The sequence below is a fragment of the Somniosus microcephalus genome, chromosome 4 (assembly GCF_052327205.1).
Source record: "Somniosus microcephalus isolate GS21.2 chromosome 4, FLI_Smic_1.0, whole genome shotgun sequence".
Taxonomy (NCBI): domain Eukaryota; kingdom Metazoa; phylum Chordata; class Chondrichthyes; order Squaliformes; family Somniosidae; genus Somniosus; species Somniosus microcephalus.
The window spans coordinates 154,870,031-154,897,379 of NC_140990.1; the positions used below are offsets into that span (position 1 = coordinate 154,870,031).

The following is a 27,349-nucleotide window of genomic DNA, read 5'->3' on the forward strand; positions in this document are numbered from 1 at the left end:
TCCAGTGGGGTACCTCAGGGATCGGTGCTGGGTCCCTTGCTGTTTGTGATCTACATAAATGATTTGGATGAGAATGTAAAAGGTATGATCAGTAAGTTCGCAGATGACACGAAAATTGGTGGGGTGGTAAATTGCGAGGAGGAAAGCCTCAGGCTACAGGACGATATAAACGGGTTGGTCAGATGGGCGGAAAAGTGGCAAATGGAATTTAACCCTGAAAAGTGCGAGGTGGTGCATTTTGGACGGACAAATAAGGCAAGGGAATACACAATGAATGGTAGGACCCTAGGAAGTACAGAGGGTCAGAGGGACCTTGGTGTACATGTACATAGATCCCTGAAGGCAGCGGAACAGGTAGATAAGGTGGTTAAAAAGGCATATGGGATACTTGCCTTCATTAGCCGAGGCATAGAATATAAGAGCAGGGAGGTTATGATGGAGCTGTACAAAACGCTGGTGAGGCCACAGCTGGAGTACTGTGTGCAGTTCTGGTCGCCTCACTATAGGAAGGATGTGATTGCTTTGGAGAGGGTGCAGAGAAGATTCACCAGGATGTTACCTGGGATGGAGCGCCTCAGCTATGAAGAGAGGCTGGACAGGCTGGGGTTGTTTTCCTTGGAGCAAAGAAGGCTGAGGAGGGACCTGATTGAGGTGTACAAAATGATGAGGGGCATAGATAGGGTAGATAAAGAGGAACTTTTCCCCTTAGTAGGGGGGTCAATAACAAGGGGGCATAGATTCAGGGTAAGGGGCAGGAGATTTAGAGGGGATTTGAGGAGGAACTTCTTCACCCAGAGGGTGGTTGGAATGTGGAACTCAATGCCTGAAAGGGTGGTAGAGGCAGGAACCCTCACAACATTCAAGAAGCATTTGGATGAGCACTTGAAATGCCATTGCATACAAGGCTATGGACCAAATGCTGGAAAATGGGATTAGACTGGACAGGGATGGATGGGCGGCGCAGATGCGATGGGCCGAAGGGCCTCTTTCTGTGCTGTAAAACTCTATGACTCTATGACTCTATGAGGTAGATTGGTGAAGACGAGATCAAGTAGGTTTTTCCCTCATGTTGGTTCTCTCACCACCTGCCGCAGGCCCAGTATGGCAGCTATGTCCTTCAGGACTTAGCCAGCTCAGTCAGTAGTGGTGCTACCGAGCCACTCTTTGTGATGGACACATGAGGAGTACTGATTCATCGGCTGAGGGAGGGCAGTAGGTGGTAATCAGCAGGAGGTTTCCTTGCCCATGCTTGACCTAATCCATGAGATTTCATGAGGTCCGGAGTCAATGTTGAGGACTCCCAGGGCCACTCCTTCCCGACTGTATACCACTGTGCCGCCACTCCTGGTTGGTCTGTCCTGCCAGTTGGATAGGGCATACCCAGGGATGGTGATGGAGGAGTCTGGGACATTGGCTGAAAGGTATGATTCTGTGAGTATGACTATGTCAGGCTGTTGCTTGACTGGTCTGTGGGACAGCTCTCCCAATTTTGGCACAACTCCCCAGATGAGGAGGACTTTGCAGGGTCGACTGGGCTGTGTGTGCCATTGCCGTGTCCGAAGTCAGTGCCTTGGTCGATGCCGGGTGGTCCGTCCGGTTTTACTCTCCTTTTTGCTTTTCGTAGCGGTTTGTTACAACTGAGTGGCTTACTAAGCCATTTCAGAGGGTAGTTAAGGGACAACTACATTGCTCTGGAGTCACAAATAGGCCAGACCAGGTAAGGACAGCAGATTTCCTTCCCTAAAGGACATTAGTGAACCAGATGGGTTTTTACGACAATCCAGAAGTTTCATGGTCACCATTACTGATACTAGCTTTTTATTCCAGATTTATTTAATTAACTGAATTTAAATACCCCAGCTGTTGTAGTGGGATTTGAACTCACGTCTCTGGAGCATTAGTCCAGGCCTTTGGATTATTAGTCCAGTGACATAACCACTCTGCTACCATTCCCATATTCTGATAAAGACCCCCCCCCACAGATACAGACCCCCCCCACAGATACAGACCACCCACACAGATACAGAGCCCCCCACAGATACAGACCCCCCCCACAGATACAGACCCCCCCACAGATACAGACCCCCCCACAGATACAGACACCCCCCACAGATACAGACACCCCCCACAGATACAGACACCCCCCACAGATACAGACACCCCCCACAGATACAGACCCCCCCCACAGATACAGAGCCCCCCACAGATACAGAGCCCCCCACAGATACAGACCCCCTCACAGATACAGACCGCCCCACAGATACAGACCCCCCCACAGATACAGACCCCCCCCCACAGATACAGACCCCCCCACAGATACAGACCCCCCCACAGATACAGACCCCCCCACAGATACAGAGCCCCCCCCACAGATACAGACCCCCCCCACAGATACAGACCCCCCCCACAGATACAGACCCCCCCACAGATACAGACCCCCCCACAGATACAGACCCCCCCACAGATACAGAGCCCCCCCCACAGATACAGACCCCCCCCACAGATACAGACCCCCCCACAGATACAGACCCCCCCACAGATACAGACCCCCCCCACAGATACAGACCCCCCCACAGATACAGACCCCCCCCACAGATACAGAGCCCCCCACAGATACAGACCCCCCACAGATACAGACCCCCCCCCCACAGATACAGACCCCCCCCCACAGATACAGGCACCCCCACAGATACAGACCCCCCCACAGATACAGACCCCCCCACAGATACAGACCCCCCACAGATACAGACCCCCACACAGATACAGACCCCCCCACAGATACAGACTCCCCACACAGATACAGACCCCCCACAGATACAGACCCCCACACAGATACAGACCCCCCCCCACAGATACAGACCCCCCCACAGATACAGACCGCCCCCACAGATACAGACCCCCCCACAGATACAGACCCCCCCCACAGATACAGAGCCCCCCACAGATACAGACCCCCCCCACAGATACAGACCCCCCCACAGATACAGACACCCCCCACAGATACAGACTCCCCCACAGATACAGAGCCCCCCACAGATACAGACCCCCCCCACAGATACAGACCCCCCCACAGATACAGACACCCCCCACAGATACAGACTCCCCCACAGATACAGACCCCCCCACAGATACAGACCCCCCCCCACAGATACAGACCCCCCCACACAGATACAGAGCCCCCCACAGATACAGACCACCCCACAGATACAGACCACCCCACACAGATACAGACCCCCCCCCACAGATACAGACCCCCCCACAGATACAGAACCCCCCCACAGATACACACCCTCCCACAGATACAGACCCCCCCACAGATACAGACCCCCCCCACAGATACAGACCCCCCCACAGATACAGACCCCCCACAGATACAGACCCCCCACAGATACAGACCCCCCACAGATACAGACCCCCCCCCACAGATACAGACCCCCCACAGATACAGACCCCCCACAGATACAGACCCCCCCCCACAGATACAGAACCCCCCCACAGATACAGACCCCCCACAGATACAGAACCCCCCCACAGATACAGACCCCCCCACAGATACAGACCCCCCCACAGATACAGACCCCCCCACACAGATACACACCCTCCCACACAGATACAGACCCCCCCACAGATAGACCCCCCCCACAGATACAGACGCCCCCCCCACAGATACAGACCCCCCCCACAGGTACAGACCCCCCCCACAAATACAGACCCCCCCACAGATACAGACCCCCCCACAGATACAGACCCCCCCCACAGATAGACCCCCCCCCACAGATACAGACGCCCCCCCCACAGATACAGACCCCCCCCACAGGTACAGACCCCCCCCACAAATACAGACCCCCCCACAGATACAGACCCCCCCACAGATACAGACCCCCCCACAGATACAGACCCCCCCCACAGATACAGACCCCCCCCACAGATACAGACCCCCCCCACAGATACAGAGCCCCCCCACAGATACAGACCCCCCCACAGATACAGAGCCCCCCACAGATACAGACCCCCCACAGATACAGACCCCCCCCCCACAGATACAGAGCCCCCCCACAGATACAGACCCCCCCACAGATACAGAGCCCCCCACAGATACAGACCCCCCACAGATACAGACCCCCCCCCACAGATACAGACCCCCCCCACAGATACAGACCCCCCCCACAGATACAGACCCCCCCCACAGATACAGACCCCCCCACAGATACAGACCCCCCCACAGATACAGACCCCCCCACAGATACAGACCCCCCCCACAGATACAGACCCCCCCACAGATACAGACCCCCCCCCACAGATACAGACCCCCCCACAGATACTGACCCCCCCACAGATACAGACCCCCCACAGATACAGACCCCCCCCCACAGATACAGACCCCCCCCACAGATACAGACCCCCCCACAGATACAGACCCCCCCACAGATACAGACCCCCCCCCACAGATACAGACCCCCCCACAGATAGACCCCCCCCCACAGATACAGACGCCCCCCCCACAGATACAGACCCCCCCCACAGGTACAGACCCCCCCCACACCCCACAGATACAGATCCCCCCCCACAGATACAGACCCCCCACAGATACAGACCCCCTCACAGATACAGACCCCCCCCACAGATACAGACCCCCCCACAGATACAGATCCCCCCCCACAGATACAGACCCCCCCACAGATACAGACCCCCCCCCACAGATACAGATCCCCCCCCACAGATACAGACCCCCCCACAGATACAGACCCCCCCACAGATACAGACCCCCCCACAGATACAGACCCCCCCCACAGATACAGACCCCCCCCACAGATACAGACCCCCCCACAGATACAGAGCCCCCCCACAGATACAGACCCCCCCCACAGATACAGACCCCCCCACAGATACAGACCCCCCCACAGATACAGACTCCCCCACAGATACAGACACCCCCCACAGATACAGACCCCCCCCACAGATACAGACCCCCCCACAGATACAGACCCCCCCCACAGATACAGACCCCCCCACAGATACAGACCCCCCCCACAGATACAGACCCCCCCCACAAATACAGACCCCCCCACAGATACAGACCCCCCCCCACAAATACAGACCCCCCCACAGATACAGACCCCCCCCCACAGATACTGACCCCCCCACAGATACAGACCCCCCCCACAGATACAGACCCCCCCACAGATACTGACCCCCCCACAGATACAGACCCCCCCACAGATACAGACCCCCCCACAGATACAGACCCCCCCACAGATACAGACCCCCCCACAAATACAGACCCCCCCACAGATACTGACCCCCCCACAGATACAGACCCCCCACAGATACAGAGCCCCCCCCACAGATACAGACCCCCCCCACAGATACAGACCCCCCCACAAATACAGACCCCCCCACAGATACTGACCCCCCCACAGATACAGACCCCCCATAGATACAGACCCCCCCCCACAGATACTGACCCCCCACAGATACTGACCCCCCCACAGATACAGACCCCACCCCCACAGATACAGACCCCCCCCACAGATACACACCCTCCCACACAGATACCGACCCCCCCCCCACAGATACAGACCCCCCCACAGATACAGACACCACCCCACAGATACAGACCCCCCCACAGATACAGATCCCCCCACTGGTATTGCCTCCCCCACTGGTATAGATTCCCATCCACCCCGCCACATCACACCATGAAGTGATAAGGTGGGAATCCTTCGTACAGTGACTATCCAGTCTCGATTGTCTTTCTGCGACACTCTTCATCACAGGATGGGGTTAGGGAGACCGAGAGTTTCGCTGGGCAAGGTTGGTACAGCTCCCAGTAACAGATTTCACAGCAGATCCAGTAGTACGTTGGTCACCTGCCTTTTCAACAGTGAGGACACCCAGCGCAGAGGAGAGAATACCTTTAGGAGGAGGAGTCACACTCTCAACAAACTTTTTCATGCTTTTACATGACCAAACTGTTTCATAAAATGATACAGCACAGAAGGAGGCCATTCGGCCCACCGTGCCTGGGCCGGCTCTTTGATAGAGCGCTCCAATTAGTCCCATTCCCCTGCTCTTTCCCCACAGCCCTGCAATTTTCTCCCCTTCAAGTACTTATCCAATTCTCTTTTGAAAATTATTATTGAATCTGCTTCCACCACCCTTTCAGGCCGTGCATTCCAGATCACAACAACTCGCTGTGTAAAAAAATTCTCCTCATCTCGCCTCTGGTTCTTTTGTCAATCACCTTAAATCTGTGTCCTTTGGGCACCGACCCTTCCGCCAATGGGAACAGTTTATCTCTAGCAAAACCCTTCATAATTTTCAACACCTCTATTAAATCTCCCCTTAAACTTCTCTGCTCTAACGAGAACAATCCCACATTTTAATCATAGAATCATAGAAGTTTACGGCACAGAAGGAGGCCATTCGACCCATCATGTCTGTGCTGGCCAAAAAAGAGCCTACAAGGCTGCAGCCATTTGCACCTCTTGGTCTGTAGCCTTGTCGGCTACAACACTTCAAGCACATATCCAAGTACTTTTTAATGTGATGAGGGTTTCTACGTCTACCACCCTTTCAGGCAGTGAGTTCCAGACCCCCACCATCCTCTGGGTGAAAAAGGTTCTCCTCAACTCCCCTCTAATCCTTCTACCAATTACTTTAAATCTATGTCCCCTGATTATTGACCTCGCTGCTAAGAGAAACAGTTCCTTCCCATCCACTCTATCTAAGCCCCATATAATTTTATACACCTCAATGAAATCTCCTCTCTGTTCCAAAGAAAACAACCCCAGCCTATCCAATATTTCCTCACAGCTAAAACTCTTCATTCCTGGCAACATCCTTGTAAATCTCCTTTGTACCCTCTCTAGTGCAATCACATGTTTCCTGTATTGTGGTGACCAGAATTGCACGTAGTACTCTAGCTGTGAACCAAACTAGTGTTTTATACAGTTCAAGTATAACGTACCTGCTCTTGTATTCTATGTCTCGGCTAATAAAGGAAAGTATCCCATATGCCTTCTTAACCACCTTATCTACCTGCCCTGCTACCTTCAGGGATCTGTGGACATGCACTCCAAGGTCCCACTGTTCCTCTACACTTCTCAGTGTCCTACCATTTACAGGAAACTCTCATTCAACCGGCACCTAAATATCCAGAATTCTCTATTAACCAGCAAAATTCATACTCCGAAAACAACACCTCAATAACCGGCAATGTTGCCGAATCCGAGTCCGAGTCTCTCACGGTGGCCGAGTTAGTCAGTGGGGGTAGTTCTCCAAACTGTCACTACTCGGCTTCTTGGTGCTGTCGGAAGTCTGAACACCTCAATAACAGGAGTCTGACTCTCCTGCGCTGCCGGTAGTATCTTCCGATCTTCCACCATCCATTTAACACAACATTGGGTGAGTACCCAATTATACTGCACATTTCTTGATTTTTTAACTTTTGTTTGTTAAAAATTGCCTCGATAGATATACCTCTCAGTCATCCGGAATTTTTAATCAACCGGCACCATCCCGGTCCCGTGGGTGCTGGATACGAAAGAGTTTCCTGTATAGTGTATTCCCTTGCTTTTTTAGCCCTCCCCAAATGCATTACCTCACACTTCTCCCAATTGAATTCCATTTGCCACTTTTCTGCCCACTTGACCAGTTCATTGATATCTTCCTGCAGTCTACAGCTGTGATGAAATAACTCTGTGTTCTGGCATTTGTATTGTCTGTTGTTGTTGTACTTGTTAATGTCTGGAATGTTCTACTGGTGTAACCACTAATGCTCCTCCCTAGCCCCGCCCCTCTTCTGGAATGTTCTACCAAGGGCTGGATCGGTGATGAATGATGGTTGCCCTGTGTTAACTTGATGCCATGTTCTTACTTAATAAAAGCCTTTAGTTTTAAGCTTTAACCTCATGGATTCAGGCATTTATTTGGCACATCAATTTTATTAAGTAACAACTTTTGGAAGATGGATCGATTGTTGAAACCAAAGCGTCTGGATATCGATCCCCATTCGGCAGACGCGTCAAAGAAATTTACGCATTGGCTTCGATGTTTTGAACACTTCTTCGCATCGGTCGATTCGACGGTAACAAGTTGGGTCTTCTAACCAACTTGGTAAGTCATCAAACTTACTCGATAATTGAAGATATTACTACATATGAAGAGGCCCTCGCAGCCCTTAAGGCTCAGTACCTTAAGTCGGTTAACGAAGTATACGCCAGGTATCTTTTGTCTACTCGCAGGCAATTACCCGAGGAATCTCTGGACGATTTCCTGCAGGACCTTAAGGCTTTGGCTAAGGATTGCAACTACAAGGCTGTCTCTGCCATATTGTATCAGGAAGAGGCCATCCGCGATTCTTTCATATCTGGCCTCCGATCTAATTATATTAGACAGAGACTTCTCGAGAATGACTCGTTAGTTTTAAAAACGGTCGTCGCTACTGCTCGATCGTTAGATGTAGCCCAGAAGAATTTAGAAGTGTATGCATCAGCCCACGCATCTTTCTCAGCCTCGTGTGTTCCGAGTATGGAGGCATCCATAACACCAATAGAGCCTCCACTCAATCCTATTGTTGCGGCTGTACCCCATGGGTCTAAGTGTTATTTTTGTGGCCAATCTAAACACCCCAGGCAACGATGCCCAGCCAGAGAGGCTACCTGTTTTAAATGTAAGAAACGGGGACATTTTAGTAAAGTGTGTAAGGGTAATCCTGTACCCGATGTCTTTTCTGCTGCCGCCTATCGTTTTACTCTAGCCTCGGTTACGGTTGACCAGACCATACCGTGTTCCTTGTCGAAACCTATGATGGACTGGGTGTTTGATAGACTGTGGCAGTACTGAAAGTTTTATACACCCCAACCTTGTTAACTCCTGTTCATTGAAGGTGTATCCTACTCGAAGTGAAATCGTGATGGCGTCCAAGTCCCTTACTTTGGAGGTAACTGGATATTGTAAAGTCACATTGACTGTTAAGGATACAGAGTATAAGGATTTTAAACTCCTCATATTACCTCAGTTGTGTGTGAACTTAATTTTAGGCTTGGACTTCCAGTGTCAGCATGAGAGCGTCACCCTTAAGTATGGTGGATCCCAGCCTCCGCTCACGGTCTGCGGCCTTTCTACTTTAAAAATAAGTCCGCCTTCTTTGTTCGTGAACCTTGCTCCTAATTGTAGACCTACAGCGACTAAGAGTCGACGGTATAGTTCAGAAGATAAAAAATTTATAAAGGAAGAAGTGGAAAGGCTTCAACGGGAGGGAATCATCGAACACAGTAATAGCCCGTGGCGTGCCCAGGTGGTGGTGGTTAAAACTAATGAAAAGAAAAGACTTGTGGTCGATTATAGCCAGACTATAAACTTGTGTACCCAATTAGACGCCTATCCTTTGCCTCGTATTTCTGAGATGGTGAACCAGATAGCTCAGTACCGCGTGTTCTCCACCATTGATTTAAAGTCTGCCTACCATCAACTCCCCATTAAAATAGAAGACCGACCTTATACGGCCTTCGAAGCTAATGGGCACCTGTACCAATTCCTTAGGGTGCCCTTTGGAGTGACGAATGGGGTATCCGTCTTCCAACGGGAGATGGATCGTATGGTGGATGAATACACGTTGGAAGCAACATTCCCGTACCTGGACAATGTTACTATCTGTGGGCACGACCAAAATCTCGCGAAGTTCCTAGAGACTGCAAAGAGGTTAAACCTGACCTACAACGAAAACAAGTGTACCTTCAATACTACACGTTTGTGTATTCTTGGTTGCGTTGTGGAGAATGGGGTAATCGGGCCAGATCCTGAAAGATTACACCCACTTAAGGAATTACCTTTACCTCACACTGTAAAAGCTTTAAGAAGGTGTCTGGGATTCTTCTCGTACTATGCCCAGTGGGTGGCTAACTACTCAGATAAAGTCCAACCTCTTATTAAATCGACGTCTTTTCCGCTATCGGCGGAAGCTCAGGAGGCTTTCCTTAATATCAAACGGGACATTGAGAAGGCAGTGGTATGTGCCGTGGATGAGAAGATCCCTTTTCAAGTGGAAAGTGATGCATCTGCTTTTGCATTGGTAGCAACTCTTAACCAAGCTGGTAGACCAGTAGCTTTCTTCTCTCGTACATTGCAAGGACCAGAAGTTCGACATTCTTCAGTGGAAAAGGAGGCACAGGCGATCATTGAAGCAGTCAGGTATTGGAGACATTATCTCGCTGGCCAACGTTTTACGCTCATTACTGACCAGCGATCTGTGACCTTTATGTTCAATACTAAGCAGAGAGGCAAGATCAAAAATGATAAGATTTTAAGATGGCGAATAGAACTGTCAACATATGACTATGATATTCAGTACAGGCCTGGAGTATTTAATGAGCCATCGGATGCTTTGTCACGAGGAGTATGTGCTAGTCTAGGTATAGATAAGCTTCAAAGTCTCCACGACGCACTCTGCCACCCTGGGGTTACCAGAATGAACCACTTCATTAAGTCCCACAATCTACCCATCTCTATTGAGGAGGTCCGGACAATGACCAGAACCTGTCGTGTTTGTGCTGAATGCAAACCCCGCTTCTATAAGCCGTCTGAGCCAGCTCATCTTATTAAAGCAACTCGACCATTTGAGCGTTTGAGTCTCGATTTTAAAGGTCCCCTTCCATCGAGCGACCGTAATGTCTATTTTCTTAATATGATAGATGAGTACTCTCGGTTCCCTTTTGTTATCCCCTGTCCGGATGTGACTAGTGCTGTTGTAATTAAATGCCTCTGCCAACTGTTTTCCTTGTTCGGTATGCCTAACTATATACATAGTGATAGGGGTTCTTCCTTTATGAGCGAAGAATTGTGACAGTTTTTGCTATCGAAAGGGATTGCAACGAGTAGAACTACCAGCTATAACCCTCGTGGTAATGGGCAGGTCGAGAAAGAAAATGCGACAGTGTGGAAGGCTATCGTACTGTCTCTGAAGTCGCGAGGCCTGCCGACCTCTCGCTGGCAGGATGTCCTGCCAGACGTGCTGCATTCCATAAGGTCTCTTTTGTGTACAGCGACAAATGCCACACCTCATGAAAGGATGTTTAGGTTTCCAAGAAAAGCTACTAATGGAGTAATGTTACCCACATGGTTGACGACCACGGGCCCTGTGTTGTTACGCAGACATGTGAGAGGCCACAAGACTGATCCACTGGTGGAGGAAGTACAACTCCTCCATGCTAATCCCCAGTATGCGTATATTCAATATCCGGATGGGTGAGAGGATACAGTCTCAATTAAAGATCTTGCACCTGCTGGAGCTCGAAAAGAGTTCGACTCTGAGAGTAGAGTTTTCAATCATGGTATTGGACCTTCAGAGACACAAACCCTCAGTGTGGAAGATACTGATGATTCTGGGAATTCGAATGAACCGGAGTTAGTACTCCGGGAGGAGCCTCAGCAAGAGTTACATCGTTCCCAGAGGATTATCAGACCTCCTGACAAACTGAATCTATAGCAGGGGGTGAATGTGATGAAATAACTCTGTGTTCTGGCATTTGTATTGTCTGTTGTTGTTGTACTTGTTAATGTCTGGAATGTTCTACTGGTGTAACCACTAATGCTCCTCCCTAGCCCCGCCCCTCTTCTGGAATGTTCTACCAAGGGCTGGGTCGGTGATGAATGATGGTTGCCCTGTGTTAACTTGATGCCATGTTCTTACTTAATAAAAGCCTTTAGTTTTAAGCTTTAACCTCATGGATTCAGGCAGTTATTTGGCACATCAACAGCTTTCTTCCTCACTATCAACCACACGGCCAATTTTTGTATCTTTTTCAAACTTCTTAATCATGCCTCCTATATTGAAGTCTAGATCATTGATATATACCACAAAAGGCAAGGGACCTAGTACTGAGCCCTGCGGAACCCCACTGGAAACAGCCTTCCAATCACAAAACATCCGTCGACCATTACCCTTTGCTTCCTGCCACTGAGCCAATTTTGGATCCAACTTGCCAGTCTCCCTTAGATCCCATGGGCTTTTCTGACCAGTCTGCCATGTGGGACCTTGTCAAAAGTCTTGTTAAAATCCATGTAGACTGCATCAAATGCGCTACCCTTATCGACCCTCCTTACCTCCTCAAAATATTTAATCAAGTTAGTCAGACACGACCTTCCCTTAACAAATCCATGCTGACTGTCCTTGATTAATCTGTGCCTTTCCAAATGACGATTAATACTGTCCCTCAGAATTTTTTACAATAATTTGCCCACCACCAAGGTTAGGTTGACTGGTCTATAATTACTCGGTCTATCCCTTACTCTAAGCAACGGTACAACGTTAGCAGTCTTCTAGTCCTCCAGTACCATGCCTGTAACCAGAGAGGATTGGAGAATGATGGTCAGAGCCTCTGCCATTTCCTTCCTTACTTCTCTTAACAGCCTGGGGTACATTTCATCTGGGCCTGGCAATCTATCTACTTTCAAAGATGCTAAACCTCTTAATATTTCCTCTCTCACTATGTTTATCCCATCCAATATTTCACACTCCTCCTCCTTAACTCTTGTGAAGACAGGCGCAAGGTATTCATTAAGAACCATACCCACATCTTCCACCTCCACACAAAGGAATTACATAGGATATACGGGACAGAAACAGGCCATTCGGCCCAGCCAGTCCATGCTGGTGTTAGTGCTCCACACGAGCCTCCTCCCGTCTTTCCTCATCTAACTGTCAGCATAACCCACTATTCCCTTCTCCCTCAGATGCTTGTCTAGCCTCCCCTTAGATGCATCTATACTATTCGCTTCAACCACTCCCTGTGGTAGTGAGTTACACATTCTCACCACTCTCTGGGTAAAGAAGTTTCTTCTGAATTCCCCATTGGATTTCTTGGTGACTATCTTATATTGATGGCCTCTGGTTTTGTTCTTCCCCACAAATGGAAACATTCTCTCTGTGTCTACTCTATCAAAATCTTTCATAATTGTAAAGACCGCTATTAGGTCACCCCTCAGCCTTCTCTTTTCAAGAGAAAAGAGACCCAGCCTGTTCATCCTTTCCTGATACATAGAAACATAGAAACATAGAAGATAGGAGCAGGAGTAGGCCATTCGGCCCCTCGAGCCTGCTCCACCATTCGATGAGATCATGGCTGATCATCCAAACTCAGTACCCCGTACCTGCCTTCTCCCCATATCCCTCGATACCTTTAGCTATAAGAAATATATCTAACTCCTTCTTGAATATATTTAAAGACTTGGCCTCAACCGCCTTCTGTGGTAGAGAGTTCCACAGGTTCACCACTCTCTGGGTGAAGAAATTCTTCCTCATCTCTGTCCTAAATGGCTTACCCCTTATCCTTAGACTATGACCCCTGGTTCTGGACTCTCCAACCATCGGGAACATTCTACCTGCGTCTAGTTTGTCCAGACCTGTCAGAATTTTATAAGTTTCGATGAGATCCCCTCTCATTCTTCTAAACTTCAGCGGGTATAATCCCAATCGACCCAATCTCTCCTCATACGTCATTCCTGCCATCCCAGGGATCAGCCTTGTGAATCTTCGCTGAACTCCTTCCATGGCAAGAACATCCTTCCTCAGATAAGGCGACCAAAACTGCACACAGTACTCAAGGTGTGGTCTCACCAAGGCCCTGTACAACTGCAGCAGGACATCCTTGCTCCTGTACTCAAACCCTTTCGCTATGAAGGACCAACATACCATTTGCCTTCTTCACCGCCTGCTGCACCTGCATGCTTACCTTCAGTGACTGGTGCACAAGGACACCCAGGTCTCGTTGCACTTCCCCTTCTCCCAATCTATTGCCATTCAGACAATAGTCTGCCTTTCTGTTTTTGACACCAAAGTGGATAACCTCGCATTTATCCACGTTATATTGCATCTGCCACGCTTCTGCCCATTCACCCAACCTGTCCAAATCATCCTGGAGTTTCTCGGTATCCTCCTCGCAGCACACACGCCCACCCAGCTTTGTGTCATCTGCAAACTTGGAGATATTACATCTAGTTCCCTTATCTAGATCATTAATGTATATTGTGAATAGCTGGGGTCCAAGGACCGACCCCTGCGGTACCCCACTAGTCACTGCCTGCCACTCGGAAAAAGATCCATTTATTCCTACTCTCCGCTTTCTGTCCGCCAACCAGTTCTCTATCCAAGTCAATACCTTGCCCCCAATCCCATGTGCCTTAACTTTACACGCTAATCTCTTATGCGGGACCTTATCGAAAGCCTTTTGAAAGGCCAAATACACCACATCTACTGGTTCTCCCTTATCTATTTTCCCAGTTACATCCTCAAAAAATTCCAGTAGAATATTAAAGAACGATTTACCTTTTGTAAATCCATGTTGACTTTGTCCGATCCTGTCACTGTTTTCCAAGTGCTCAGCTATTACATCCTTTATAATGGACTCTAGTATTTTCCCCACTACCGATGTCAGGCTTACCGGTCTATAATTCCCTGCTTTCTCTCTACCACCCTTTTTGAATAGTGGGGTAACATTAGCTACCCTCCAATCCATGGGTACAGTTCCAGATTCCAGCAAATTTTGGAAGATGATCAGCAATGCATCTACTATTTCTAGGGCCACCTCCTTAAGTACCCTAGGATGTAGATTATCAGGCCCTGGGGATTTATCGGCCTTCAATCCCGTCAATTTCCCTAACACCATTTCCCTACAAATACTGATTTCTTTCAGTTCCTCCCTCTCATCAGACCCTATGTTCTCCAACATCTCTGGGAGGTTATTTGTGTCCTCCTTTGTGAAGACAGAACCAAAATATGCATTTAATTGGTCTGCCATTTCTTTGTTCCCCATTATAACTTCCCCTGCTTCTGACTGCAAGGGACCTACACTTGATTTCACTAATCTTTTTCTCTTCACATATCTATAAAAGCTCTTACAGTCAGTTTTTATGTTCCCTGAAAGCTTACTTTCATATTCTATTTCCCCCTTCTTAATTAATCCCTTTGTCCTCCTTTGTTGAATCCTAAACTGCTCCCAACCCTCAGGTTTGCTGCTTTTTCTGGCCAAATTATATGTCCTCTCCTTGGATCTTATGCTATCCCTAATTTCCCTTGTTAGCCACGGTTGAGTCACCCTTTTTGTTTTATTCTTATCCCAAACTGGGATGAACAACTTCTGTAGTTCATCCATGCGGTCTTTGAATGTTTGCCATTGCCTATCCACCGTCAACCCTTTGAGTGACATTCCCCAATCAATCCTACCCAATTCGCGCCTCATACCATCGTAGTTTCCTTTATTTAAATTCAGGACCCTAGTCTCCGAGTCAACTACTTCACTCTCCATCCTAATGAAGAATTCTATCATATTATGATCGCTCTGACCCAAGGGGCCTCGTACAACAAGATTGCTAATTAATCCTTTCTCATTACATAATACCCAGTCTAAGATGGCCTGATCTCTGGTTGGTTCCTCGACATATTGTTCCAGAAAACCATCCTGTAAACATTCTAGGAATTCCTCCTCCACAGTATTTTTACTAATTTGGTTAGCCCAATCTATATGTAAATGAAAGTCACCCATGATGACTACTGTGCCCTTACTGCATGCTTCTCTAATTTCCCTTTTAATGCCATCCCCAACCTCCGTATTACTGTTTGGAGGTCTATATACCACTCCCACTAACGTTTTCTGCCCCTTGATATTTATCAGTTCTACCCATACAGATTCCGCATCATCAGAGTTAATATCCTTCCTTTCAATTGTGTTAATCCCCTCCTTAACCAGCAATGCTACCCCACCTCCCTTTCTTTTTTGCCTATCCTTCCTAAATATTGAATACCCCTGGATGTTGAGTTCCCAGCCTTGGCCACCCTGGAGCCATGTTTCTATAATCCCAATCAAATCATATTCGTTTACCTCTATTTGCACAGCTAATTCATCCACCTTGTTCCGAATGCTCCTTGCATTAAGACACAAAGCCTTCAGGCTTGTTTTTTTAACGCTCTCAGACCTATATGAATTATTATTTACTGTGACCATGTTTGATTTAAACCGTTGAGTTCTTTGCCTTCTAATTTTGTTTTTCTCCTTCCCGTCTTTTGCTTTTTTCCTTGTTTCCCTTTCCTCTGTCCCCCTGCTCAGGTTCCCAACCCCCTGCCACTTTAGTTTAAACCCTCCCCAACGGCACTAGCAAACACTCCCCCTAGGACATCGGTCCCGGCCCTGCCCAGGTGCAAACCATCCCTTTTGTACTGGTCCCACCTCTCCCAGAACCGGTTCAAATGTCCAAGGAATTTGAATCCCTCCCCCTTGCACCATTCCTCTAGCCACGTATTCATTTGAAATATCCTCCTATTTCTACTCTGACTAGCACGTGGCACTGGTAGCAATCCTGAGATTACTACCTTTGAGGTCCTATTTTTTAATTTACCTCCTAACTCCCTATATTCTGCTTTTAGGACCTCATCCCGTTTTTTACCTATATCGTTGGTGCCTATGTGCACCATGACAACTGGCTGTTCGCCCTCCCCCTCCAAAATGTTCTGCAGCCGCTCCGAGGTGTCCTTGACCCTTGCACCAGGGAGGCAACACACCATCCTGGAGTCTCGATTGCGGCCGCAAAAACGCCTATCTATTCCCCTTACAATTGAGTCCCCTATCACTATAGCTCTTCCACTCTTTTTCCTCCCATGGTGCCAGGAAGTTGGCTGCTGCTGCCTTCCCCTGATGAGTCATCCCCCGCAACAGTATTCAAAGTGGTATATCTCTTTGAGAGGGGGAAGGCCACAGGGGATTCCTGCACTACCTGCCTGCGCCTCTTACTCTGCCTGCTGGTCACCCATTCCCTTCCTGCCTGTACACCCTTTACCTGCGAGCAATTTTAACCCCAATTATAACCTCACATTTCTGGTATCATCCTTGTAAATTTTTTTTGCACCCTTCCCAGTGCCTTTATATCCTTTTTATAATATGGCAACCAGAACTGTATGCAGTACTCTAAGTGTGGTCTAACCAAGGTTCGATACAGGTTTAGCATAACTTCCCTACTTTTCAATTCTATCCCTCTAGAAATAAACCCTAGTGCTTGGTTTGCTCTTATTATGGCCTTGCTAACCTGCTACTTTTAGTGATTTGTGTATTTGTACTCCGAGATCCCATTGCTCCTCTACCCCATTTAGATTTTTATTTTCCAAGCAATGTGACCTCCCTATTTTTCTTAGCAAAATGTAATACCCCACACTTATCTGTGTTGAAATTCATTGGTCAATTATATGGCCATTCTGATGTTCCCCTACCTTTACTTCCCTTAGCTGCTCTGGTTCATTCCGCATTACTAGATCTGTAGTGTATGTAACTGTTCTACCTTTAAGAGAACTATTGTATGTAACCGTCCACCTTTAAGAGAACTATTTTAGGTGTGGCACTACTTTATCTTGGCTGCTGTATACTGTAATACCGACAGTGACCACACCGGTATATAAGTGCTGTGTCAGGATTTATTGGGCAGATTCGCCCTGACCTTCGAATAGTAACGTCCTGTTAAAGTTACTCTTGTAGTCTGTGTATTAATTCGCCATAATACCTACAGACTTTACAGTGGCGACGAGTTCGATCTTACCCTGCGGCAACAATACTTCCGAAGCAGTTAACGAGCGTCGAGAAGAGGCACCCGCCCTCGTCGTTCTGCGGAGAGAAAACTCGAGTCTGCAGAGCAAGGAAGAAGGAAGAATTCAGACACGAAGCCTTCCATCAGCAACAGGCACTGATTGTCCCTTCTGCCACGGTGGTGAGTGAGCCGATCAGCACGAGAAGCAAGTCGGCCACGGTGACTGTGAGTAAAGGGAAAATAAAAAAAAATAAACGGAGGATAAGGGCGGTGAACTCGACCACGGTCGGGGGAAAGGAGCCGGACAGAAGTCGGGCCCAGAGGCGCTGAGACTGGGGCAGCGTGGAGCACGGAAGCCGCGGTACAAGCGGGCTGGGAGACGCAACGGCGTCGTGAGACAGCTAGACCGCGACCGGCGAAAAAGGCCGGGCAGCTACCGAGGCCACGAAGCGCTGCGACCGGGATCGTAAGGCGCGGGAAGATATAAAAATAAATAAATCGCGGAGAACTCAGCCGCAGCCGGGGAGGAAAGCACCGGACTGCGAGAGGGCTGGGAGGCGCGATTGAAGTGAAAAAGGCCGGGCAGCGACCGAGGCCACGAAGCGCTGCGACCGGGATCGTAAGGCGCGGGAAGATATAAAAATAAATAAATCGCGGAGAACTCAGCCGCAGCCGGGGAGGAAAGCACCGGACTGCGAGAGGGCTGGGAGGCGCGATTGGAAGCCGCTGAGGGAGAGACAGAGCCCGAGCGAGCGGGAGAGACAGAGCCCGAGCGAGGGAGACTGAGCAAGATCCAGCCCAGCGGCTGAAACTGTTCGCCGTCAACGGGTTGTACCCAGCGCCGGTTGCCCTGCCGAGAAAAGGGAACAAGGAACGCACTGAAGCCGGCGCGCAGGCTGCGAACCCCGAAAGCCAGCGGTCGTCGCCCGAGGGAAAAGCTTACCCCTCCCGCCAGGGGAAGAAACGCGGGAAGCCGCCAGTAGGCGGGGAAGAAGACAGAAGCGGGAAACTGCCATTTTGAAAGTGGGCGGGGAAAGAAGACAAGCGCGGGGAACCGCCATTTTGAAAAAAAAGTTAAAGAAATATTTCGTTGTTGTTTCTCAGGAAGAGTGTGAAGATGCCTAAGCATAGTAACATCAACGGTTTCGATTCCGATGTGGAAGATTGGGCCACGTATGTAGAACGCATCGAGATATATTGTAAGGTCAATAAGATAGCAAATTATGACAAAGCTCTAACCTTACTAAGCTCAATGGGTGCGAAGACATACGGGTTATTGAAGCATCTTCTATCACCAGCTAAACCGGTGGATCAGTCTTTCACTAATATTGTTGCTGTCCTGAAGGATCATTTTAACCCCGCACCGCTGATGTTAGCGGAACGATCAAAATTTTACGTGAGAACGCAACGAAAAGAGGAAAGCAACGCGGAGTACCTGGTTGAACTGCGTAGGCTAGCAAAATACTGTCAGTTTGGGGTAAATCTGACAGAGGCACTGAGAGACAAGTTCGTGTGCGGGATGTCGAAGGAAGGAACACAAAAACGACTGCTCGAAGAGAACGATCTTACACTTGATAAGGCTGTCCTTATTGCAGCATCGCACAAAGCCGCAGCGAGAGGCACGGCGGAAATGCAGCGGAAGACAGCGGTACTCAGTGTGGATCAAATGACTTCGGGTACAACGAAATGTTATCGTTGTGGGAAGACAACACACGACCAGAACCAATGCTGGTTTAAAAACCAGGAATGTAGAAAATGTGGCAAGCTTGGTCACATAGCTAAGGTATGCCGGTCAGGAAAGAAGACCAGCAATAATAAGTCACCGCAGAAGAAGTACAGAAAGGTACATAAGGTGACTGGGAAGAGTCCAGATGAACAGAATTCGGACTCAGACTCCAACAGCAAGGAACTGGGTAGTCTGAGGATTCACAATGTGAGTAAAGAAGCTGACCGACAAACTATCTGGGTCACACTACAGATTGCAAAAGTCCAAGTGAAGATGGAAGTGGACACCGGATCGGCGTTGACGGTCATGAATAAGCAAGATTACAAAAAGTTATTCAAACATATTCCCCTACGGGATACGGAGATAGTATTGCAGACATACACGGGGCACAAAGTATACCCCATCGGAAAGATAAAAGTCAAGGTGAGATACAAGGACAAAGATCACCAAGGGATGGACATGTATGTGCTGCCCAAGGGAGGTCCACCACTTCTGGGATGGGAGTGGATCAGGAAAATAAAGATAGACTGGCATTCACTAAACACAATGACGGTAGATTCCAGAAAGGAAGATGTCAAACCTGAACGGTTGTCCAGAATATTGGACGAAGCTAAAGAGGTATTCCAGCAAGGACTGGGAACACTGAGAGGAATTAAAGCAAAAATCAAGATTGCAGAACATGCAAGCCCAAAATTTTTCAAAGCCAGATCGGTACCTTACGCGATACGACCTGCTGTGGAGGCAGAACTGGAAGAGCTTGAACGTTCAGGGGTACTGCCTAAGGTGGACTGGAGTGAGTGGGCCACGCCCATTGTTCCCGTCATGAAGTCTTCATCAAGTAACAAGCCAGGGGGACCGGGAAAGGTCCGCATCTGCGGAGACTTCAAGATCACAGTTAATCCGGTGCTTCACACGGTACAATACCCGCTCCCGCGGATTGAGGATATCTTTGCTTCATTGTCTGGCGGGAAACACTTCACCAAGATAGACCTGGCACAAGCATACTTACAAATGGAAGTCGAGGAAGAGTCGCGCCAGTATCTCACAATCAACACGCACAGAGGCTTGTATCGTTATAATAGACTGGTTTTTGGAGTAGCTTCGGCTCCAGCAATTTGGCAGAGGGCCATGGAGCAGGTCTTACAGGGTATTCCAAGCACGCAGTGTTACTTGGACGATATCCTGATTACGGGAGAAGACGAGGAGGAACACCTCACAAATTTGAAACTGGTGCTCACCAGGTTGAAGGAATATGGCCTTCGAGTTAATCGCCAGAAATGTGAGTTCTTCCAGAAACGGATCTCGTACTGCGGTCATGTCATTGACCAAGAGGGGCTGCACAAGTCACCTGACAAGATAGAAGCTGTCGTGAAGGCCCCCGCTCTGGAAAATGTATCACAGTTGAGATCGTTTCTGGGGTTGATTAATTATTACCACAAGTTTCTGCCAAATCTATCCACGGTGCTGCATCCGCTGAATGCTCTGTTGCGGAAAGAAGTACCATGGAAGTGGAGCGAGGACTGTAAGAAGGCCTTTCGCAGAAGCAAGGCGTTGATTACCTCTGAGGAAGTGTTGGCTCATTTCAACCCAACGTTACCTCTTCGTCTAGCTTGTGATGCTTCCCCTTATGGAATTGGAGCAGTACTTCCACACAAGTTACCAAATGGCTCGGAAAGGCCAGTCGCATTTGCGTCCCAATCATTGACCTCCGCTGAGCGAAATTATGCTCAGATAGATAGGGAGGCCCTCAGCCTTGTGTGGGGAGTAAAGAAATTCAATCATTACCTGCAGGGCAAGAAGTTCACATTACTGACAGACCACCAGCCGTTGGTGTCCATATTCAACCCTAACAAGGCCGTTTCCACTATGACAGCGCAAAGGCTACAGAGGTGGTCCATGTTACTTGGGGCACACCAATATGACATCGAATACAAAAGGTCCAAACAGCATGGAAATGCTGATGGGTTATCGCGCCTACCGTTGCCATTAGTAGAAGAGGCGGCTACAGTGGACCCGGTAGAGATGTTCCACTCATCCATAGTGGAATGTCTACCAGTAACAAATTCGATGATCGAAAATGAAACAAGAAATGACCCGACTCTCTCACGAGTCTACGATTTAACAGTGGAGGGATGGCCAGCACATGGCGAACCAACGCTGCCCGCATTTTCGCAAAGAAAAGAACAGCTGTCAGTGTGCCGAGGAACCTTGATGTGTGGATCTAGAGTGGTGATTCCACCCAAACTTCAGCATAAGGTGCTAAAGGAGCTTCACGAGGGGCATCTGGGTAGAGTGAAAATGAAGAACCTAGCAAGAGCGTTTGTGTGGTGGCCAGGTATTGATGGAGACATCGAAGAAATAACCAAGAGCTGTCTAGGATGCCAGAAGGTCCAAAACGCGCCACCACAAGCTCCTCTGCATCCATGGGAGTGGCCCTCATCTCCTTGGCAAAGGGTACACGTCGACTTTGCTGGTCCATTTATGGACTCAATGTTTCTAATCGCGGTGGATGCACACTCCAAGTGGCCGGAGGTAATAAAGATGTCCTCCACCACCACGGAAAAAACCATCACAGTATTAAGGACCATATTTGCCAGGAATGGGCTGCCGGAACAGATCTGTTCTGATAATGGACCGCAATTTGTGTCCGAAGAATTCAGGAAGTTCTTAAAAAGGAATGGGGTCAAGCACTACACGTCAGCCCCATACCATCCCGCCACCAATGGATTAGCTGAAAGGTTTGTCCAGACCTTCAAGAAGGCCATAAAGGCCATGGGTAATGAAGACATCAACCTACAACATAAGGTAGATAACTTCTTGTTGGCGTACAGGAATGCAACACATGCGGTCACAAACCAAACTCCCGCCATGATGTTTTTCAATAGAAGACTAAGATGCCGGCTGGATTTGATTAAGCCAAACGTCAGAAGGGATGTAGAGAACCGGCAATTTCAGGGCATGAATGAAAGGCCAACTAGATCCTTTCAGATAGGTCAACAAGTTTTGGCCCGGGACTACCGTACCGAGAAATGGCAGCCTGGAACTATTGGGAAAAGGCTAGGGCCGCTGATGTATACCGTGGACATTGGTGACAGCATAATAAGGCGCCATGTTGACCAGATCATAGGGTCATCCACAAAGGACCAACCTACTCCACAACCTTACACAGCTAATGTTGAAGCAGAGATACCCAGAGCACCTACCTCCGATCTGGTAATACTGGAATCAGATGAACCTGACACTGTCCTTCAAGCCGAATTGACCTTGCCAGAAGAACCTACTACCCCGCCGAAAACTACTACACCACCGAGGCGTTATCCAGACAGAGTCAGGAAGCCTCCAGAGAGACTGAATCTGTGAACTGTTTTGCATAAGTTGTATATATGTTATGATGTTATGTTAATGGGGAATAAGTATGTTGTAAGCTAAAAAGGGAGGATTGTAGTGTATGTAACTGTTCTACCTTTAAGAGAACTATTGTATGTAACCGTCCACCTTTAAGAGAACTATTTTAGGTGTGGCACTACTTTATCTTGGCTGCTGTATACTGTAATACCGACGGTGACCACACCGGTATATAAGTGCTGTGTCAGGATTTATTGGGCAGATTCGCCCTGACCTTCGAATAGTAAAGTCCTGTTAAAGTTACTCTTGTAGTCTGTTTATTAATTCGCCATAATACCTACAGACTTTACAAGATCCAGTAGCGAATCCTCCCTTGTTGGGCTTCTTACATACTGCGGGCAATTTTAACCCCAAAAAACTAATTGGTTGTAGTTGGTGAGAGGCTAAAGAGTTAAAAAAACTAATTGGCCTCCAACCCACCCACTTACGGTTTTAATGGAGGTGGGACGGAGGGGGCGGACAGCCAACCCTCTCCCAGGAGGCGGGGCGACCATTTAAATATTATAATGAGGCTGACGTGCCTCATGGTGATCCACCAATCCAAATTTAACTCTGGCGGGTAGTGTTTCCTGGGCCTCGGACTGCTAGATCCAGGATGTAAGTGCCTTTCCATTTACCGGCTGGATCCAGCACCTCTATTTAACCCACCCCCCGCGATCGGACACCCCCTGAGGCCCTCCAATCCCCCCCTCACGAGGTCTCCTATCTCCACCCGAGCTCCACCCTCCTCTAGTCCCCGATTGCCTTTCCGGCCTCCCCCCTCCAGACCCGATGCTCCTCCGACTCCCAACCAACGCCCCTGATGCTCCACGGCCTCCCCCCCTCTGGCCCTGGTCATCCTCCAGTTCCCAACTACATCCCTCAATCATCCTCCAGTCCCGATTCACCCCCCGATCATCCTCTGGTCCCAATTCACCCCCCCGATCATCCTCCGGTCCCGATTCACCCCCCGATCAGCCTCTGGTCCCGATTCATCCTCCGGTCCCTATTCATTCCCCGATCATCCTCCAGTCCCAATTCACCCCCTGATCATCCTCCGGTCCTGATTCACCCCCGATCATCCTCCAGTCTCGATTCATTCCCCGATGATCCTCCAGTCTCGATTCACCCCCCGATCATCCTCCAGTCTCGATTCATTCCCCGATGATCCTCCAGTCTCGATTCACCCCCCGATCATCCTCTGGTCCCGATTCACCCCCCAATCATCCTCCGATCCTGATTCACTCCCCGATCATCCTCCGGTCCCGATTCACCCCCTGATCATCTTCTGGTCCCGATTCACCCCCCGATCATCCTCCGGTCCCAATTCATCCCCGATCATCCTCCGGTCCCGATTCACCCCCCGATCATCCTCCGGTCCCGATTCACCCCCCAATCATCCTCCGGTCCCGATTCACCCCCCCGATCATCCTCCGGTCCTGATTCACCCCCCGATCATGCTCTGGTTGGCTTCAGGAGGGAAACAGAGCTTGAAATGTTGATCAGGCCCTCTAACCGGTTCTCCTGGGTTTCCCGACCGCTTCCTAGCACCTGCTCCCAACCCGCCTCCAGATGAAAATTCCGGCCAGGGTTAGAAAGGAGTCCTGTACACATTGTAAGAACTCTATTCCCTTATCCCCTTTACCTACCTCTTCTGTCCAATTAATATCAGGGTATTTGAAATCCCCCATGATTATTATTCTATGTTTTTTACTCATTTCTCTGATTTGTCTGTATATTTCTTCCTCCATCTCCCTTCCACTATTAGGTGGTCTGTAGACTACCCCTATTAGTGTGATTGATCCTTTATTATCTTTTATCTCTATCCACATGGATTCTATTTTTGTCTTGCTGATAGCTGCGTCACTTTTTTCTACTGCCATTATGTGATCCCTGATAAGTACAGCTACTCCACCTCCCCTTTTCCCCCCTCTATCTTTTCTAAATATGTTATACCCCGCAATGTTTAATTCCCAGTCCTGATTTTTCTGTAGCCATGTCTCAGTAATCCCTACTATATCTGGTTCCTCGCAATGTATTATTGCCTCCAGTTCTCCTGTTTTATTACGGACACTGCGCATTTCTGTACAGACAGGTTAACTCATTTTTAATAGCAGTTCCTCTCACTTTATTTTTAGCCATCTTTTTACGCTCCTGTTCTATAACTCCATTTATTTCCTGGCCATTTATGTCCTTCCTTAGTTTAGTCTGTCCTATGCTCTCCTTTCCTGTTTTGTTTATATTTAGGCTTGTTTCATTTCTTGTTGATCCCTTCCCTTGTCTTACTAGTTTAAAGCCTTTGCCACCTCCCTATTTACCCTTTCCACTAGGACACGGGTCCCATCCCGGTTCAGGTGGAACCCGTCCCATCGGCACAGCTCCTTCCTGTCCCAGTACTGGTGCCAGTGTCCCATGAAAGGGAACCTCTCATTCCCACATCAGCCCTTTAGCCATGTGTTAATTCTCCTGATCTATCTGTCTCTAAGCCAATTTGCATGTGGCTCGGGCAATAATCCAGAGATTATTACCCTTGAGGTCCTGCTTTTTAATTTAGCTCCTAACTCCTGATACTCCCTCAGCAGGATCTCCTACCTATGTCGTTTGTTCTGACATGGGCCACGACAACTGGATTTACCCCCTTCCTTTCCAAATTGCTCTTAAGCCACCTCGAGGTACCCCTTGCACACCCTTTGGGAGTCTCGTTTGTGGCTGCAGAGGACGCTACCTATCCCTCTAATTATAGAGTCCCCTATCACTACCACATTTCTATTCTGCTCTTCCCCCTTGGACAGCCTTCTGAGCCACGGTGCCTTGGTCTACATTGTGGCTGTCCTCCCCGCAGTCTTTCTCCTTGTCCTCACAGGTAGCGAGTACATCGTACCTGTTTCTCCAGTTACCCATATAACTGAAGATCCGCATCCCTAGTACCACGCTAGTAAATCTCCGCACCCTCTCCGTGGCCTTGACATCCTTCCTGAAGTGTAGTGCCCAGAATTGGATACAATACTAGGGCCTAACCAGTGTTTTATAAAGGTTTAGCATGATTTCCTTGTTTTTGTACTCTATGCCTCTGTTTATAAAGCCAAGTATCCCATATGCTTTTTTAACAGCCTGCTCAACTTGTCCTGCCACCTTCAAAGACTCGTGTACGTAAACCCCCAGGTCTCTCTGTTCCAGCACCCTCTTTAAAATTGTACCATTTTGATTATATTGCCGCTCCTCATTCTTCCTTCCAAAATACTTCACACTTCTCTGTATTAAATTTCATCTACCATGTGTCTGCCCATTTCACCAGTCTGTCTGTCCTCCTGAAGTCTGTTACTGTCCTCCTCGCCATTGAGTCCAGCTCTAATCTGCAGTTTTAACACATGATCTTTCAGAGATGGACTCCTTCTCAATTCTGGAGAACAGTCGTGTGATTGGGGAGATAGCGTTCCAGCTGGATCGGAGGATCCTGGCACATGTGTTCCCAGGATTGACCAGGCTATACGGATACACAGTATCCAACATCCCGTCAAAAATCAAACAGGTACTTCTTCCACCTTTCCCTCTTTTCATGCTGTGTCCACTAAAGATTAGATCTGATTTAGTTAAATGGGAACTTGATGTACATTCTCCATATTGAGAGTCGTTTTTTAGAAACCTATTTTAATTGTTGAAACATTTGTTTTGACATGATTGCTGTTGCAAAAGTATTGGATTCCTGCCACCTGTGTGCACTGTGATATTGTAGCGACTCACTGGGGGTAATTCTGACCTTGTGACTTAGTATGAAACGGATGATAGCGAATCAGACGCCCGTTGCACGACCCTCCCGACTCTTTATTTCCAGTTGACTTCTGCGTTTCTTACAGAATTCCATTAATCCCATCGATGGAACAGTGGATAAGCAGAAATGGAGGGAAATGACACAGTGTTACACAGCCTTATTATCGAAACTGGAAAAGCTCAACTACAACACTGACATCCACACCGGCTTCAGCGAGTTCCTCGTCAACACCTACGGAATCCTCAAGCAGCGTCCAACCGCCTACACCAATATCACCTACAACCCCATCATTCTTCGCAAACTGGTCATCGACATGGTCCCTGCCAAGTTCCTCCGCGACACACTGGTTCTGCTGAACTGCCTGTGCGAGCTGTCCCGCAATGACAAGAAGCCACTGTTCCCGTGGTGACCACCACTGCATCTGATAGCGCTGAGAGTTCACAAGATAAAGAAACATTTATTTTACTCCTTTAAAAAAATATATCGTATTGAAATAGATTGCTGAAGGTTCCCATTTTATTCTATTGTACCTGGACCCAACGTTTAAAGAGTTGATAAGAATTATAAATAAATCTATGTAACATTTAGGGGGAAAAAAGCTTTTGTCAAGTCTTTTTGAATCTTGAAAGGATGTAACTTTGGATGAAGCTGTACGTCTCTGGTCACGGTCAATCCAGCTGGACATCAGGAGGGCCCGGTATTGACCAGAGACTGCTGAGGTTTTATATCGCATTTCTTTGTCTCTTTGGGCCCCAAGTCTTTGCTGACCCAGCATATTGTGTGTGTACGCTCCCTGACTCGGCCCATCCCTGGGCCTCATGGCCATCACATGGTCTCTCCTTCCATACCTCTGGACCATCCAGGGCCTGTCACAGTGCTGAGATGTAATCTAGTTTCAGTCT

General features: G+C 48.6%; 1 protein-coding gene across 1 annotated transcript in view; it reads left to right on the forward strand.

Annotated features, from left to right (window-relative positions):
- Nucleotides 1-27,040, forward strand: part of LOC147119932 (speriolin-like protein) — an 80,161-nt gene extending 53,121 nt beyond the window's left edge. The window contains exons 3-4 of the mRNA XM_085983796.1: nucleotides 26,059-26,207; nucleotides 26,533-27,040. Coding sequence (XP_085839922.1) covers nucleotides 26,059-26,207; nucleotides 26,533-26,856 — 473 coding nt within the window. The 3' untranslated portion in view covers nucleotides 26,857-27,040. The remainder of the gene's footprint in view (nucleotides 1-26,058; nucleotides 26,208-26,532) is intronic.
- Nucleotides 27,041-27,349: the final 309 nt, after the last annotated feature.